General features: G+C 40.8%; 1 protein-coding gene across 1 annotated transcript; it reads right to left on the reverse strand.

The window, feature by feature from the left end:
• Positions 1-7,064: 7,064 nt before the first annotated feature.
• Positions 7,065-16,364, reverse strand: LOC306969828 (transmembrane protein 47-like). The gene is made up of 3 exons (XM_079565525.1): positions 15,999-16,364; positions 12,480-12,620; positions 7,065-7,704 (listed from the first exon to the last, which is right to left on the reverse strand). The coding sequence occupies exons 1-3, from the start codon at positions 16,210-16,212 to the stop codon at positions 7,523-7,525; spliced, it is 537 nt and encodes a 178-aa protein (XP_079421651.1). The 5' UTR covers positions 16,213-16,364; the 3' UTR covers positions 7,065-7,522.
• Positions 16,365-19,137: the final 2,773 nt, after the last annotated feature.

The raw sequence follows: 19,137 nt of genomic DNA on the forward strand, positions 1-19,137 counted from the left end.
TTATAACCACACTTATATACATGTATGGTATTTTTTTCATTGTGATGTAACGTAACTGTAACGATTGTATTGTAATAAAGTGAATATTCATGTACATGTGTCTTCCATATATATATATATATACTTTTTTTTTTTTAACATACACTGTACATTCACATCACACGTTCAAAAGGCTTATAATATTATATAGAGGCAAAATTATTTTGTTTTTGAGGAAATGTTGGTCTTGCTCAGAGAGATCACGGACCCAGTGATTGATATTAATGATCATTTTTGTAATTCATGCATTTTCTTTTTAGCTACGACTTGTGAAAGCTGTTAATAGGAGAAACTGGGTCCGGTGACATCATAACATTCTAGAACCTGCACCCCAATACACATACAGTGGATTGCATAAGTATCGGCCCCCTTTAACTTTTCTACATTTTGCCACGCTATGGACCATAAACATAAATATATTTTATGTGAAAGACACACTCTAAGTGACACAATCGTGAAGTGAAATGAAATTTATAAATGATTTTGTTTTGTTTTTTAATAAATAAAAAACTGAAAAGTGGGATGTGCATAAGTACCGGCCCCCCTGAACACTTTGTGGAACTGCCTTTTGCTGCAGTTACAGCTTCAAGTCTTTTGGGGTATGTTTCTATCAGTCTTGCACATCTTGAGACTGGATTTTTGCCCATTCTTCTTTGCAAAACCGCTCAAGCTCAGTTAGATTAGATGGAGAGCGCTTGATGCCTTTTTTTCCCCCAACCATTCCATTGTTGCCCTGGCTTTATGTTTAGGGTCGTTCGGTCGTATCGGTTGTTTTGCTGGAAGGTGAACCTCCGCCCCAGTCTCAAGTCTTTGGCAGACTCCAACAGGTTTTCATCCAAGATTGCCCTGTATTTGGCCCCATCCATCTTCCCATCAACTCGAACCATCTTCCCCGCTGAAGAAAACCAGAGCAGGATGCTACCACCACCATATTCTGATCAAAGCCCCTTCTTCCACATGTTTCTGTATCCCCTTGTGGCTTCTGGCAAACAGAAAACGGGACTTTTTATTGTTTTCTTTTAAAAATGGCTTTCTTCTCGCAATTCTCCCATAGAGCCCAGATTTGTGCAGTGTACGACTAATAGTTGTCCTGTGTACAGTTTCTCCCACCTGAGTAGCTCTCTGCAGGCTTCTTGGTAACAGCTCTGGTCAGTGCTGTCCTTGTTCGGTCAGTAAATTTAGGAGGACGGACGGGTCTTGGTAGGTTTGCAGTGATGCCAGACTCTTTTCATTCCTGCATGGTGTATTTCACTGTACACTGAGAGATGTTCAAAGCTTTGGACATCTTTGACCTGTCTGGTGTGGTCTTGGACTTCATGATGCTGTCTGCTCCCCAATAGTCTCTTAACAGACCTCTGAGACATCACAGAGCAGCTGTATTTGAACATTAGATTACACACAGGTAGACTCTATTTAGTTGTGTGGTCAATATGTGATCATTCAGAAATCATCATTCAACTTCTGAAGGCAATTGGTTGTACTAAAACCAATTTTTCTCGTGTTTTATTTATAAAATATAAATAAAATCGAAATCATGTATAAATTTCATTTCACTTCATGATTGTGTCACTTAGTCTGTGTCTTTCATATAAAATTCAATTAAATCCATTTATGTTTAGGGTCCTATTGGTGGCAAAATGTAGAAAAGTTAAAGGGGGGCCAATATTTATGCAACCCACTATACATACTATCCACTAGGCCAGTGGTTCTCAACCTTTTGGAGTCGCGACCCCCATTATAACAGTTAAAGGGGTTTGTGACCCCTGCTCGGGTCACACCGTGAGAAATAGGGACATTAGCCTATACAATTCTTTAAAAACAAAGACAAAAATAAAATGGCTAAAATAAAATTAATCAAATTAAGAACAAATAATGGTTCTCTGGTAAAATAGGACACACATGATACAGTAAAATATTATTTTAGATGCTAATAAAACATATATTTTTTATCTACAAGATCTGGCGACCCCCCAAATTTGTCTCGTGACCCCCTTGGGGATCCCGACCCCCGGGTTGAGAACCACTGCACTTGGCGATGCATCATCCTCATCGCAAGGAGCCACAATACATCACCAACCCACTGTTTACAAATAACTCAAATTCACTTTTATTTAGCATTAATTTCATGAATGTGCAAAAGCTTAATTACAATTCTTCCAGTTTAGTTTCACTTTAGCCCTATTGGTCCTGATTTAATAATTTACCACAGCATACTGAAAAACAATACCTGCATCACACCTCGCGAATGCCTTCAACATCAAGCCACCCTAGAAACACCTATTATGAACATCAAGAATCCTCTCAACCACTCACTTTTCAGCGTTGTTCTTGTCTTAGTCTACAAATATTTAAAATTGGTTCAGTTCAAAATCAATTCTACTGTACCATATCATCCAGCCCTGCTTGTACAAGACAGGACAGACACAGACATACATGTATACGTGCACTTTATATACATGTATGTTGTAAATAAAAAGTAATATCAAAGAAATGATCAGAATGGGCGGTTATAATGTCATAAAAACACTTTGTCATTTCTGTATTCTATACCTTTAAGAACCATGCAATATGTCCAATACATCATTATTTAAAAGCAATTACGTTATATTTGGAATTGTTTTTGTTTCATCTTTAAATAAAATACATTCATGAATCATTGTCACTTCTAAAGCACAGCAGCTTTGACACGAACCAATGAATGAAATTGCCCTCTTGTGGTCACCTTTTGCACCAACGCATTGCAACTAAAACCATTTATATTTTTATTTATAATAGACTTCACAAGCTCTAAATCGTGTATTTTCTGAGCTTGGGAACATGTCCAGGTGGCACGAAGCTGATAGAGTTTGTTTATTGAAGATCTGGATACTCAAGGTCACGTCTGGACATCTGTGTGGTTCCCAAGGCTCCGCATGTTGGGGCCTGGGCATAAAGGGTGCTTGTTCTCTCCTTTTAAGTTTTAAGAAAAATGACAAAGACAAAGGCTAAAGTGGAGTAAAAGAAAGTATGTTTTATCATCATCATATCACTCAAGAAATAGCCCAAAAAGCTGCTTGTTCCTCAAAGATATAGACCACTTAGAATTTGTACCCGGGGTGGCACAGTCTGAGCAGCAGTGACTTCCCACGGGTTAATGTGTAATTTTGGTGGGGCTAGGATGTGATAGAGGTTTGGTGGGAGGCTAATGTTCAGCCAGAGAGTTAGTGTCCTGTCCATTTCGTTGCTGCTCTGGAAGGTGATGGGCTCGAGAGGCGGCAGTAAGGACCTGTTTCATTTTCACAGTGTAATAAGGCCAGGTTTTACTTTCAGACTGTGTTATTCCGGGGAGACCTCCACACCTCGCTCTGCCCCCCGGGATCAGTAACTGGAATCTGTCCCTGTGTTGAAGTGAGCGCAGGGCCTGGTCAGTTACTGCACCAGGGCGACAGCATGCTCATCAGTGGGACCTCGCGTCTATCCAGGGATTTCTGTCACATGATGTTGTCTCGTCATGGGCATTTGATCATCCACAATGAACAGCCATGCTTTTATTTGTTTATAATAAGGGCTTCACATCACTATACATGTGTTTTTCTTTTAGTTCTTGAAATGCAAATTCCTACTGGGTCATGTGAAGTATTCCATGCATTGTATAGTTTGTATTTATTAATGTATTAATGCAGTGGTGGTGTTTGGGTTTCTTCATATTGTCTGCCGTTTCATGTTAGTTTCATTTATCCTTTAGCGATGCATTCAGGTTTTGTGTTGATCTGGCAATTTCAGTGCATTTCAGACCCTTTTTTAGACCTTTCACTAAGTCTTAATGTTAACTTTCTTCGGAAATGTCAGGGAAAAAGTCTTTTGTATAGTGGGGTAAGTCAGAGGAATCACTAATCCGGGGATTGACCAAAACATTTTAGAAACAGCTGCATGAGAATGACTTCACCCACCGTGAACAAAAGTCGATTGTGTAACCAGTTTAATTTATTTGTTTGGTGCCACCACTTGTTTTTCATTCTCAGCTTCTCTTTCTCACCTTCTCTGAGCCTTGTTAAATGGGTATAGGTGTTATATCCTAGAGCTATATTGCAGGTTGTAACTTTTACTGTCATTCCTGGAGTGATGGTAGGTGCCTGTCGGTGCTTCTTTAATGCACTGTATCATGGGAAATAAGGACAATGTATTGTGTGTTTTAAAATAACACAATTAAAAAATGTCTTTTTGATGAAACAGCAGGCTTAAACAGCCACGTCAAAGCAATGACATCAGCACCTTTTTACTATCTGAAAAACATTGCCATGATCAGAAGTATAGTGTCAAAACCAGACTTAGAGAGACTTATGTATTTGTCTCCAGCAGGCTAGACTACGGTAACGGCCTGCTCACGGTCAGACAGCTGCAGTACATCCAGAACGCTGCTGTATGAGCCCTGACAAGAACCAGGAAATACGACCATATTAGTCCAGTGCTCTGGTCTCTGCACTGGCTTCCTGTCGCTCAGAGAGTAGAATTTAAAACAGCTTTTTATGGTTTAGCATCTAAGTACATCTCTGACATGTTAGAGCCGTATGAACCATCTCAGGCCCTGAGAACTTCAGGGAGGGGTCTCTCTTCCCAGAGTCAGGACTAAACACGGTGAGGCTGCGTTTCAGTTTCTTGCAGCACAAATCTGGAACAGTCTTCATGAGGATGTGAGACAGGCCTCAACTCTGACTATGCTCAAATCCAGGCTGTTATTTTTGCCCGTGCGTATGACACTGAATGTATTCTATCTGCACTCTTGCTTTTTACTGTGATGAATTAACTTTATGCTGATGTTTCATGGATTGATTTGATCTCCTTTCTTGTAATTTTATGTGACAGTGAAGCCTTTTGAATGACCCTGTGTATATATAAACTACTCAGAAAAGTATGCACTGTTTTATTGTCATTTCTAAGAATTCACTTATCAACCCTTGTTATTTATATGACGCGCTTGACCAACCACAGACAATCTAAGATACAGGCGTTTTCTGCCGTCAGCAGTTCATGTTGCTGCTTGAACACTGCATTTTGAAACCTGCAGTGCCTCTCGAAAGTATTCATACACCTTGAACTTTTGCACATTTTGTCATGTTAACAACCCTAAACATAAAGATTTTATTTTGATTTGTTTACTGAACGTTCACACACAAGTAACCGACAACTGTGAAGTGAAAGCAAAATGATACATGATTCTGTTATTTTTCAAAAAATAGAAAACCGAAAAGTGGGGCATGCATAAGTATTCATACAGCATGAATGAATACTTTGTGGAACCCCCTTTTGCTGCAGTAACAGCAGCAAGTCTTTGGGGGTTTGACTCTACAAGATTTGCACATGTAGAGACTGACATTTTAGCCCATTCCTCTTTACAAAATAACTCAATGTCTGTCAAATTAGAAGGAGAGCGTTTGTGAACAGCAGTTTTCAGATTAATCCACAGATTTTCAATAGGATTTAGGTCAGGACTTTGACTGGGCCATTCTAACACATTAATATGTTTTTATTGAACAATTCCATTGTAGATTTATCTTTGTGTTTAGGATAATTGTCCTGCTGGAACGTGAATCTCTGCCCCAGCCTCAGTTCAGTTCTCTTGCTGACTCCAGCAGGTTTTCCTCGCTCCCCCCGTATATTTGACGCTGGGGATGGTGCACTCAGGACGATGAGCAGTGTCAGGTTTGCTCCATGCATAACGTTTTGCATCTGGGCCAAAAAGTTAAATTTTTGTCTCATCTGACCAAAGCTCCTTCTTCCACATGGAGCTGTGTCCTCCATATGACTTCTAGCAAACTTCAAACAGGATTTCTTATGGCCTCCTTTCAATAATGGCTTTCTTCTTCAACTGGTTCTTGAAGGCCAGATTTGTGTAGAGTACGACTTATAGTTGTCCCATGTACAGATTCCCCCAGCTCAGCGGCAGGACTTCACAGCTCCTCCAGAGTTATCTTGGGGCACTTGGTTGTATTTCTGACCAGTGCTCTCCTTGTTTGATCTAATATTTTAGATTGGCGATCATGTCTTGGTAAGTTGGCAGTGGTGCTACACTCTTTCCATTTCCGAATGATGGATTGAACAGTGCTCCGGGCGATGTTTAAATCTTGGGAAATCTTTGTATAACTTAATGCTGATTTAAACTTCTACAGAACTTTATCCCTGACCTCTCTGGTGCTCCTTGACCTTCATGATGTTGTTTAGTGACCAATACACTCCGACCACAGCTCTGAGGGCCTAAAAGAACAGCTGAAATTATACTGAGAGTAGATTACACACAGGTGGCCTCTATTTAATCGTTAGGCCAAGGTGTGAACATTCTGGAGTCATTAGGAATGTTATAAAGGCAATTTAATGCACTCAGAAAATGCTGTATGAATACTTATACACGCCCAACTTTTCACTTTTCTATTTTTTGAAAAATAACAGAATCATGTATCATTTTTCTTTCACTTCACAGTTGTCGGTTACTTGTGTGTGAACGTTCAGTAAAAAAATAAAAATAAAATCTTTATGTTTAGGGTTGTAAACATGACAAAATGTGCAAAAGTTCAAGGTGTATATACTTTCGAGAGGCACTGTATTTCTATCTTCTTAAGTGCATGGGTCTCAACACTAGATGGTGCCGTGCATTAGAACTGCACTGAAAGGGTGTGGTCGGAGCAGCTTAAGCACAACCATCACTGACTCATTGGGATACAGATGCATAGATTAAATTCAAATTGAGTCTTTCTTTTATACAAATTCAAACCAATTTTCAAAGGATTAATTGATGTTGATACATGATGTTGTGTCCAGGAAAGACCCCTCTTAGAGACAGATGGGACATTACAGGCCTACATGTTGCCTGCTCTGACATCTGTGTACCTTCCTTTAAAAGACCAAGAGGTGGTGCTCTAGGGAATGCGTCGCGGTCACTTCAGGCTTGAGGTCAAAGGCCAACAAATACACACAGTGCTCGGCTATAATAACATCACACCTGCTCAAAACTACTCAGGTTTATTTTCTCCAGGTAAAAATACTCTGTACACATTTACAGTCTCCATTTGAACACATATTAACACTGTTTCTTCATTATTGTTTCAAATGATGTTTATTTAAACTTCTAATAGCAGAAGCTTAAGTACAAAGAATAACACGTTTTCTACAAGAGGAAAAATAAAACTATAAATACAGTAATTACAGGCCTCAATATTTCTCAACACATGAAAAATAATTGCAAGTTCATTCAGGTCTGATATGTATGCCTGTGCCTCTCTAAAAATAGAGATTCAGGTCAATTTGAAGAAGAAACGTCCAGCTTCTCTGGTCTAACCAGAATGCACTGCGCCCGGGAAGGGGTAGAAGTCCATGCAGGCCTGTCCTAAATTAGACCCTCTACCCTGTGTAAAAATAGCAAGGATGTGTGTGTGCTTTCTTTCAGACAGGGAGCGGAGGGTGAGGAAACCAAGCACCCCTTTTGTTACGCAGGGTTTTTGTTTGACCGGGCTCAGTACATGGCGTCTTCGTAGATGTCGGTGCGTAGGCAGAAGAGGATGCCTCCTCCCAACATGAAGATGGTGGCCCCCCAGCCCAGGCCGTAGCCCCAGTTGAACTCGTGGTATGTCTGGAGAACCGTGCCGTCAATGAATTTGATGGGGTACAGCACCAGAGCACAGGCCTGGAGCACCACTGGAACAGAACAATAAAAACATGTTGTTAGCAGTGTGTTATTACAGGACTGGTCATTGTGTTATCTCAGGGGTTCCCAAAGTGGGGATTGGGACTCCCAGTGGGGTCGAATAACAAAATACACCACATAGATATGATTCTTACAGTCTTTTAGGGGGCCTGATTCACATAAGGTTAACCCCTTAACCAAGTACATTTTCTTCAGTTCAGCTTCACCCAACTCTAAAAGCTCACCGCCCATAGGCCAGGGTAACGCCTCATTTGAAAGGATCTTTTTCCTCGCATTGTTGCTGTGTTTTTGTCAGTTTTGTTGTGTTTGTCTTTTTTTCATATTTTTTCACAAATTTTTCAGCCTTTTTTGGTCACTTTTTCATCACTTTTTCATCACTTATGTGTCGTTTTTCCATAATTTTTCATCACTTTTTCATCATTTATAGTCCTCATTTTTGTCCTCATTTTTGTCGCTATATTGACAAGTTTTTTTTGAGAAGCTTTTAGATTTGGTTAAAGTCGAACTGGAGATGATGTGCTTGGTTCAGGAGGGGGTAAAGAGGTTCATGAGTGACCTGTTTGATGGCAAGTGCTTTACAAAGTAGGTTCGTGCTAATCTTTTCTGAGCATTTGGCTGAGCAACATTTGACAAAAGACTTCAAATATCTTCTGCAGTCCACTTGACGTTAAAAGCTTGTGGGTGTGGAGCGGACTGCGATATTGAGTCAGCCCTTTACCCTTAACGTATTTCCTGTAATGTAATCCTATAACACTCGGCAACGCTGCAATTATGTAACTGTAGAGTACATTCCCAAGACGATGTGGAAAATGCCTTGAATTCTTGTCTGGTTTTTCTTTTCCTGCTTTAAAAAGGACATTAGTCATAAAGCTGAACAATAGTGAGCGTTTCCTCTGCTCAGTCAGAAGTCCCTGTAGTCATCGTGTCACGTTTGTCCTGCACATATTCTTTCAGTGACTCTCAGGAAAGGTCTGTCCCTTTCCTTCCTAAACACACTGAGCACTGGATGACCAAGGGTGATGAGGTGTGGTGCCCCCGCAGCCTCACAGAGTTTATTTGTTTATTTGGTCGGGACTCGGGACAGTGCGTTTAAACAAGCCATGCTGGATTATACACACTTTCATTCACCCAAATAGTTTAATATTGATGTAGAGTGGAGGACAGGCCAGGAGTGAACAGTAGAAAACTAAAACATGTCAAAAGGCACATGATAAACCCCCAACTGAACTGAGCACATTTTCTCTAGTTCGGCTTTACCCAAATCTAAAAGCTTTATGAAAAAAAGCATCAAAAGAGCAACGAAAATGCAACAAAATGTGACAAAAAAACGACGAAAATGTAATAAAAAAAAGCAATGAAAAAAAGGCCACAAAAAAGTGACAAAAATGCAACAAATGAAGCAATAAAGAAGCAATGAAAGAGCGACAACAAAGTGAGAAAAATGTGACGAAACATGACAAAAAAACTACAAAAACAAGACAAAAAACTACAAAAACACGACAAAAAACTACAGAAACATGACAAAAAACTACAAAAACACGACAAAAACTACAGAAACACGACAAAAAACTACAAAAACACGACAAAAAACTACAAAAACACGACAAAAAAACCTACAAAAATCTGACAAAAAAATACAAAAATCTGACAAAAAACTACAAAAACACAACAAAAAGACAATAAAAAAACTACAGAAACATGACAAAAAACCTATAAAAAGCGACATAAAAAAATGTGACAAAAACTAAACAAATTAGTGACAATAAAAAGCGACAAAGAAGCAGCTGTTGCTGTCCAGTCAAGAAACTTTTAGATTTGGGTAAAGCCAAACTAAGTAAATGTGTTCTTCTTAACCCCCGAGTCCATTTTCTCCAGTTCAGCTTTATCCAAATCCATAAGGTCACAGCCTAAAGGCCAGTGTAACGCCTCATTTGAAAGCTAAGACCTACAAAACTCATCTTGATGGAGCTTTTTCTTCACGTTTTCATCACATTTTTTGCAATATTTTCATCACATTTCACATTTTTGTCACTTCTTCGTCACTTTTTTCATCTCATTTTTGGTGCTATTTTGAGCCAAAGCCAAACTGGACAAAACGTGCTCAGATCAGGTGGCGGTTAAGAGGTTAATGATTAATATTGCCACATTTCCTGGGCCCATCCATGTGAAACACAAACCATTTGAAAGTTTGTAAATCACGATCCCGTTGCGAACACAACCTATTGAAACTGCAGGAATGCGGCGGTGCTGTGGTGCGCCCCACAGCCTCACAGTCTGGTTCAGGTCAGATTTCGGGACAGAAAATAAATCCCACGCAGCCACAGCCCCAGCCAAAGGGCTTTTAACACAGTCGCACCCTCCACTGCTGCTGCTCCATAGAGAGGCCTTATTCTCACCGGGCAATTACACACCGGAAAGAATAACCCAGCACCCACCATCGCTAGCTCTAACACTAGCTCATTGTGACCTCTGCCTTAGACACAAGCCGAGTCCAGGGCTGGTAATGAAATGCAGTTCAAAGAAATGGAAACTATGAAAGTACAAAGACAGTACTCGGTTATTAATAGCCAAAAGAGCCAGTGTTCTGTATATTTCAGTAGCTTTTAAGATGTTAGAGCTGTGGATCTTAATTTCTCACACCAAAAAAAAAGCGCTTTCCGAGTACCACCAGTTCTAACCCAGGACTATCTAAACTAGAGCTAAACAAGGACTAAACCACACCTCCTTTTCTGCACAAGGACTAACCTAAAAGAGGACTATAGGCGTAAATAAAATGTATCTTAATCATAAAAGTCCAGTAACATGGAAGAGAAGCCTGGGAACCATTTGGAGCACCCCGTACCAATGTCAGTTTACAAACAGATAGAAAATTGTTAGGACATGTCTTTGTGTTGTGGATTTAGAAAGAATTGCTGTATCTGAACATCGTGTACAAGTTCGATACATTGAGATGAAGTTCTATGTTTTTTATAACATTGTGGGTGTGACACAAAAGGCTCCCACGGAGACTGTCAACTTAAACAATGCAGCTGTTATGGCCATTACATAAACAAAAGTTAGACTTGCTGAAACTGCCTGTTATGATCTCATTATAAAGTTTGAGTAAGTGCAGCCAAACAAGGTTTATGGCTTTATTATCTGACAATAGTAAACTTTCCATGTTTAAAACGACGCCTCAAGCAGCGCAGTCCAGAGTGTGTACAAATATGCAGCTGCAGTATCTTCCCCTCAGTGACTTCACTTCAGCGGTGAATCCAAAGATTCTGTGGTCGGCTTTTTCTTGCCTCATGCTGCAGCAGCTTTCCAGTTTCTTTACCACAGAAAAAGTGAGCTCAACAAACATGCCTTATTCAGAAACCTCCAATTTAATGTCCGCCCTGGAAATTGTTGTGGTTACTGTCAAAGCGTGTGGATGTGTTGTCCGAGACTGTAGCCTTAACAAAAAGTGTTTCCAATCCTATGATTTGTTTTATGACATTTAAGGTCCATGTTTCCAGTTGGGTTTCCTTCGAGGGCGATGCAGCAAATGCACTACACTGTCCTGATGTCATAATCCACAGCTCAATAGGAAAAAAAAACTTCACTAATCTATTCCTAGAAGTGGTTTGATTTCCCATTTCTTCAGAATGTGCATAACATAAATACAAGATTACTTTGTGGGAGGGGTTAGCATCGCCAGCCCGAGCTTCACAGCATAGAACCCCTGACCCAAAGAGGATTTTGATAAATATTATTGCACAAATTAGGGACAAGTATCTGTTAAACGGGCTACATGCAAGTTGGCCATTTTATACTCACTACTGCCACCTCAGGTCATACGTGTAACTGCACCTTCTATGTTAAGCTCATGCATGACGGCAATTCGGACCCGAAGTAACAACTTTTTGAGTGACAGTGCAGGATTTTAGAGGCAGTTGTGAGTTTTGTGAACAGGTCTGGGCTCACTCTGCACATTAGGACATGGCTGGAACATGTAGGGGCAGGAAAACACATGATTTTAACATTTTTAAACTCCGTATAGTCCCTTTAAAGTATTCCCCTTAACCTCTTAACCCCCACCTTAACCCACCCACCATTCTCTTCAGTTCAGCTTTACCCAAATGTTTACAGACAAAAGGCCAGTGCAACGCCTCATTTGAAAGCCAAGACCTACAAAAATGATCGTGACTTTTTTTGTTGCATTGTCACTGTGTTTTTGTCACTTTTTTAAAACGTTTTTTTTTTTTTAGTCACTCTTGTTGTTCTTTAGTGGCTTTTTTGTGGCTCTTTTTTTTTGCTTTTTCACGATTTTTTTAAACATGTTTTTGCCACTTGTGTTTTTGTTTTGTTTTTCATCCTTGTTTCCATCGCTGTTTTGGCGCTTTTTTCAAGAAGCTTTTAGATTTAGGTAATGCCGAGAATGAGCTCGGTTCAGGTCAGGGTTAGGAGGTTAAACCCTGTTAGGTTGTAAACGCTGACCTTTGCAGATAGCGCCGTGTTATGCACATTTGGGATTCGGCTCTTGATGTTTTGACGATGAACAAGCAAACTTGTCGACCCTGATTATGGGAAATGTCTTTATATGTAACAGGATGTGATGTAGATGAAGAGGTTAAACAATCAACAACAGTCTCTGTACATGAGGGTCTTGACTAAGTTACATAAGACCATATGAATTTTAACTCCTTCCCCATGTCTTCTTTATAAAACTGCTGCTTCACAGTAGTTCAGCAAAGTCCGTTACATTACATTAACATTATGAGTGTGTTACTGTTTGTGTCCGTACCTGCAGTGAAGAGGAAGACAGCCACGGTCCGGTAGTACCGCCTGTGCGTCCCGTGGCAAAGCGAGATGAGCGCCACCAAAAAGGCCACCAGAGTCGCTGCAGCCCCCGCCACGAGCAGCACCAGCGTGGCAATCTGCCAGTCTACGGGACAGGGACAAACAGGTTAGAGAGGGGCGAGAAGGCAGCGGCGTCCCAACAAAAGGCTGATTCACTGCTGAAATGAACTGCTGTGCTGACAAACACAGGACAAAGGACACACCGACAAAAACAACACCAGGAACATGTTTAGATACACAATACAGAATAGAGCTCCACAATATTTTTGATATTCGACAGTGGTCTTCAATATTGAGAAAATGGTATTAAACCAGGAGAGAGAACAAGCTTACATATAGGTTGTTAATCTCAGTTAGACATAAGACTTCTCCTTGTGATGTGGATGATGCAATAACAATACTTTTCCAATACACTGTGCTGCCCTAATGGAGCGATAAGGAGAGGGAAACGCTGCTGCGACTTTGTTATTTTGGAGATTAAGTGCATGTAATTCAAACTGCAAAAGTATCAACATGTTATTGATCGATGAATCCTCTTATGGAGCGCTGGAGGAAGAAGGAAAGGGTTGGTATTTTGTACATATGTGAAGTATTACAGTTTTTTTCCCCCACTCACGTGTGTAATGCATGCGGTCATCACTTTATACTTGCCTTGAGCACAGTATTTCATGTATTTTCTGCCTCTAATTAGTTGGTGGCTACAACAGACGATCATCTTCCTTCTATGTGCTGTACTTGAGGTTTCAATGCGAGATCCTCTCTACATACAGTATCCACAATAAGTAGAGAGTGCCTTCTCGTAATGTACCTGATGATGTGCCTCATTAAATATTTTATGCTTCGTTATTTCATTATAAATTCATTGTTCAGAAGCGTCCCCTCCTGGAACCGCCACCTTAACGTGGTGGAGGGGTTTAAAACGCCCGAATGATCCTGGGGGCTCTGTTGTCGGGGGCTTCGTGCCCCTGGTAGGGTCTCCCATGGCAAACAGGTCCTAGGTGACGGGTCAGACAAAGAGCGGTTCAGAAGCTCCTTATGAGAGACCAACAGGCCTGGTTAGAACCATGAGGCCGTCCTTCTGTGGACCCACCACCTGCAGGAGGAGCCATAGGGGCTGGTGCCATGTGATTTGGGCAGCTCCAACAGCTGCCCCCACGACCCGGCAACGGACAAGTGGAAGAAAATGGATGGATGGATGTTCAGAAGCGTCATCCAGATTGGCAGATATGGACATTTTTGTAAACACATTTATTTTCTAGTGTGGAACAATCATAGACTACGTACTGCATTAAGTTGGGATTATATTTTAAACAGTAAACCAATTAATGCTTACATTTGGAGTTTGTTTTAGAAGAACCTCGCATTAGCTAATACCTAATCCATCTTCTTCAAGGTCTGATTATCGTCTCTCAGGCTTTTTGAAACACTATTTGAATAGGGCTGGGTACTGTTAAAAAAAATTCGATACCGGTACTTTAACAATACTTGGTTTTCAATACAAAATACTATAATATTTGTCACATGCAACAATTAAAAAAGATGAATCATGTTCATTTATTTATTCCTTTTCAATTCCATTTAATTTCTTTTGCATTTGTATCATTTGTTTGAGGTGAAACAACAAAGACACTTCCTTTAACTACAGAAGGGTGGAAATTAACACTATTTTTCCTCCAAATGTTCCAGATTTTTTCCCTAAATGTCCCCCTTTAAAAAAAAAAAATTATCTAAATTTTTCTGTGTGTTTTTCCCCAATTTTATCTTTTTGTTGTTGTTTTTGTCCCATTTTTTTTCACAATTTTTCCATGTTTTTCCCCCACATTTTCCCCAACTTTTATCAATTTTTTTCCCCTTTCAAATTTGGATGACCAACCGAATCAAAATGTTCTATTTCTTTTTGGTACCTACTTTCGATACTTTAATTTTTTCGATACCAGTAGTACTTAAACTTTTCTTTCCGATACCAGACTGGTATTGTTTACCGGTTCCCAGCCCTACCTTTGAACACCTTAGCATTAGTATTTCACATGTTAATGACATTATAGTGTATTTAGGGAAGGGGCTGAAGTTGTTATGACCATTCAAAAGGACTCAACCTCTGATGACACAGAAGAGAGCGATATTAATGTGACGAAGTTTAATAACTGGTGAAGCTTGCTGGATGCTTAACAGAATCTGGGCCATTTTCAACAGAATGTAATTTTGTGCCTCATCCTTTTGTTCAAACCGTCTTTGATCCCTCACATTCAGACCTCCAAAGACTCGGCTCAAAAGAAGACTTGATGAAGCTCCACCATTGTCCCCTGAGCTTTTGTGTCATTTGTCTTTGGGACAAAAAAAGAGAGAGACACTGCTCCAACTAACAGATGGACGTGTGAAGTCCAATCAACCCTGACAAGAAAACATTACACTGTGTACAACTTTATCATTATGTAAAAAGGCCGACTGTAATACTTTCCCACACATATTTATGGCCCAAGTGTCAGATTACCCATTCCAAAAATAAACTGAAAGAGCAGAATCCTGGGAAAGATAAGATATGTACATACATAGTAAGTTTGCCTTGCCCTCCACACCCCGCCTGTGCCTCTTTAATGAGGCCAACACCCTCAAAGACACTGTCCCACCCCCTTTTCACAAAACACATTCCAAAATATTAGACCACGCTCAGCCACACCAACATGTTTTGGTCCATATATCTTATTTTGGTTGGCTTTTCCTCCATACACGAGCCAGGGATTAAGATGCCAAACTATTCAAACAACAGCATGGGTGGAAGGAGAGTGTGGAGGTATTTGAAATCTGTGCATTCAAAGCCGATTTCATCCCCAGTGGGTCAGAGAGGGGGGGGGTGCAACTTAGCATCCGTCATGGAGGACAAAAGACAACCTGCCAATGGAGCAAGTGGATGTTGAGATGTTGCTTCAAGTGTCTTCCTAAACAATGCATTGGTTACATAATGCTACTACAAGCTAAAACATTTATTGACAATAGTGCAGGCAATTTCTTTAAAAGGCATAACTGATTCAGATATCACAATGTTTGTTTTCCTGACAGCAGCAGCACGTCATCGCTCTGGTATGAAACAGGGATACAGAGGAATGCCGGAGTACCATGACTGCAGCTGGACAAATATCACACAAATTAATGTTTGGACACACTCTGTTTCAGGCCCACTTATGGTAATTCTTAAAAAGTGAAGTGCTACTGGGAACTTCGTATACATTGATGTTATAATAAAACTTTGTAAGGTAACTGTTGTAGGCTGCTGTTTATAAAACTAAACAGACCATATAAGATCAGGTTTATTACGGCACAGCTCGTTCATCCTGTGCAACTTTTCGTTTAAACCACAAATGTCCCGAAGACAAAAACATCCCCTTCTTCATCAGCGTTAATTTTGGGAACCTACAAAACTCCACAAAGACTGAGGCAACAGCGAGAACAAATGGACATTTCATACCCGAAGAGAGCGTGGAGAAGCAGCTCCACTCGGGCTCCTGTCCACTGCGAGCCTCGGACTGCGTGCAGGACTCCCACAGGGACAGGGAGAAGTGGTCCGCTGTGACCCAGGCGGGACTGAGCAGAGCCACCACGTCCAGACACAGCGCCAGAAACACGCACAGCAGCGCGATGAGTTTGAACGGGCGGAACACGTACGTCTCGTCCACGGACATCTTCCTCTGCAAAGATCCGAACTCTGGTTTAACGCAGGACCCAAACAAAGACTGGCACACAGAGATGGTCACACGCGAGTTTCCCAGAACTAGAGCTGCTGGGACTGTGCGTCCTCGCGCACACGCACCATGACATCTGAGCTTTGGTGAAGCTGAAAGGCTTTGCCTCAGGCTTCCGGGAGGCGCTTTCAAAGTTTAAGAGTGCATAACGTGGGCCTCTGTATGTTTGGGCAAGCTGCACGTGTTCACATGTTTAAATTATTTTTATTTTGAAAAGTACTGGGCCACTGAAGAAGTTCTTTAAAAAACACAGACCCATGGGCATGTGCCATGAAACTAATATCAAGGTGGTTTGAAGACGAGCTGTTCATTATGTGACTGCCTTGTCTATAACATTAGGCTTTTTACTGTATAATCATGTGGGGCTATTGTCATGAACTCACAAAGTAACTTACTACTACTACTACTACTACTACTACTACTACTACTACTACTACTACTACTACTACTACTACTACTACTAGCCTACTACTATGTTCCAAATTATATACAAAATTATCTCTGGCTTAGAGATAATTGAACTACCATACCGCTTGTGGTTCGTAAATAGAGGGGAAAAGCCTATGAATCTGATGAATCTGATTTTAACATAGTCTCTTTATAGAATCCGCATTCCCTCAATTTTCCACCAGATGGCACCCGCGCACAATACAGCACAGTGAGAATCCTGAACGCTCTAGTGACCAAAGGTGATAATATCCTGGTGCACCCATTCTAGTAGTGACGAAAGTACTTTTTACTCTTTATCATAATAATGTCAAATGCTTGGCCCTTGTTGGGAGAGAGTTAACTTCATGCATTCGATTATTACAACATTTAAGAGCAAGTTTTAAATTGCTGCAGCAGCATATTTTCACTACAAAGGAGTGAAAATATAATATATATATATTATATTCCTAATTGTTTTCCCTTTTCTCCACACCTCCGCTGTGTTTTTATATTGCTGTATTAGTGTGACAGATATCAGGTGTAAAGAAAGCTGCAGGCCCAGACAATAGAGAGCCTGACTCCTGGATGTGATGAGACGAAAATAACACTTTTTAATGATCATACCATGTATAAACTTTCATTGCATCATATCTGTGAATGAAAGACACAGAAACTGGAGCATGTTTTATCTTTAGAAACCCACAGTATCTTTAGTCTGACCCATTTAACACGAGCCATCACTGTGGTCTGTGAAATGCATGAAAACTCTTCAGTTTCGCCTACAATGAGACAAAAAAATAAAAAAATAAACAGAGGGATTGAGATATGAATGATGTTCTGGTTCCACTCATTTTCACACCTGTTTTGGTGACGGATTTTAATGACTAAATCCCGATCATCCTTCTGTTAACTATGAACAGCCATTAAAGTTAAACAGTTATATAACATCAAGTAAAAGATATTAAAGGAAAAATACCTGATTGACGTTTGGAACTTATCACTATCAAAAAGAGCAAGTGAATTTGCAGCCGTAATGCCTCAAAAGGGCAATGTAAAGAAATATCTATAGTGCCATAACTGCCTAAACCAGTCCAGAAAGTCCATATGAAGACCAAAGAGAAACCTCTTCAAATCAACCAAGATCTGGCTGAGGTCAACATCCGGGACAGCCATGATGAATCTAACCAACAGGTGGACCAGCTTTTGAAGACAAGAAGTGAGAGGAAGGATCCAGAAGGCAAGTTTGACCAAAAAACCTTGACAGGAGGTGGGGATGGTCCAGAGCAACAAACTGCAAGAAGATGATCAACTTTGTGTTCCCTGAAAATCACCTTTACACGTGAAGAGGCCAAGGATAATCACTTACTGTAGCGTTTCTGGATTGTGATGTGAACATAATGGACAGTCTCTGACAAGAAGTCTACCGGGAATCCACGCACACTGATCAATACCTGCATCCACTTCAACACAAGTTAGGAGGGATTAGAACATTACAAACAGAGCTCAGCAAGTGCCTACAACTACAGAAGGAAGGGCTAAAGAAGAATATACTCGAGATGGTCCTTTGATAAAGTGCAGAGGGCCAAAGAACCAAGAGAGGCAAGAAACAGAGTCGAGAAACTGCCCATTACCCAGTGTATTTCAAACCAGTTTCACTCACTTTGAGACAGAAGTCAGTCCATCCTAAACATAAGACACCCAGCAACAAACAGAGTAGTGTTGGATACCCCATCCAGTGTCGGGACGATTGCAGTGAGCAGTGCATAGATGAAAACAAAAGAATGGCCCAGTATTGCAGGGAAGCAGCAGTAGCCCACATCTGCAGCCAATAACCATACTTTTGAGGATAAAGAAGTTAAAATATGTGCTAGGGAGAAGAGATGGTTTGAGAGAGGGGTAAAGGAGGCCATTTTTGTCAAGTAGCAGCTCAACAGGCATAAGGGACTAAGGTATTCGTTGTCCCCTCTCGAAAATATTGAGATCAGGTGAACGACAAAGACTTGCTAATTGAGTAATACTGTCGAAAACTTCAGTCGATGTTGTTGGCAATCTTTTTTCTCTTGCTTAAGTACTAAGTCCGCTCAACGATTTCAGACAGAACAATAAAACCAGCTCGTCTGTGCACCGCGCTTGTCTTTTGGTCCACTCTTTTGCAGTCTTACCCCTATCATTTCAATGGTGCAATTAGAGCTTTTCCACATATGTGACATAATGGGAGTTTCAGACTAATGCCCGCCCTCTTAGTCCACACAGCGCTGCCAAGCTGCCAGCGGGGCATCTGTGGGCCTTGCTATTAGCTGTGTCTGTGAACGCTGCACCCCACTCCTCCTCTCCTCTCTCCCCTATACTCTCCACCCCCCCCCAGACCTCCCCTCCTCTCTCCTCTCCCCCCTTTTCCAAAGTGCTGTCATCCGCCTCCCACACCCCCTCATTAGA

This window comes from Gobius niger (assembly GCF_951799975.1).
Source record: "Gobius niger genome assembly, chromosome: 11".
Lineage (NCBI taxonomy): Eukaryota > Metazoa > Chordata > Actinopteri > Gobiiformes > Gobiidae > Gobius > Gobius niger.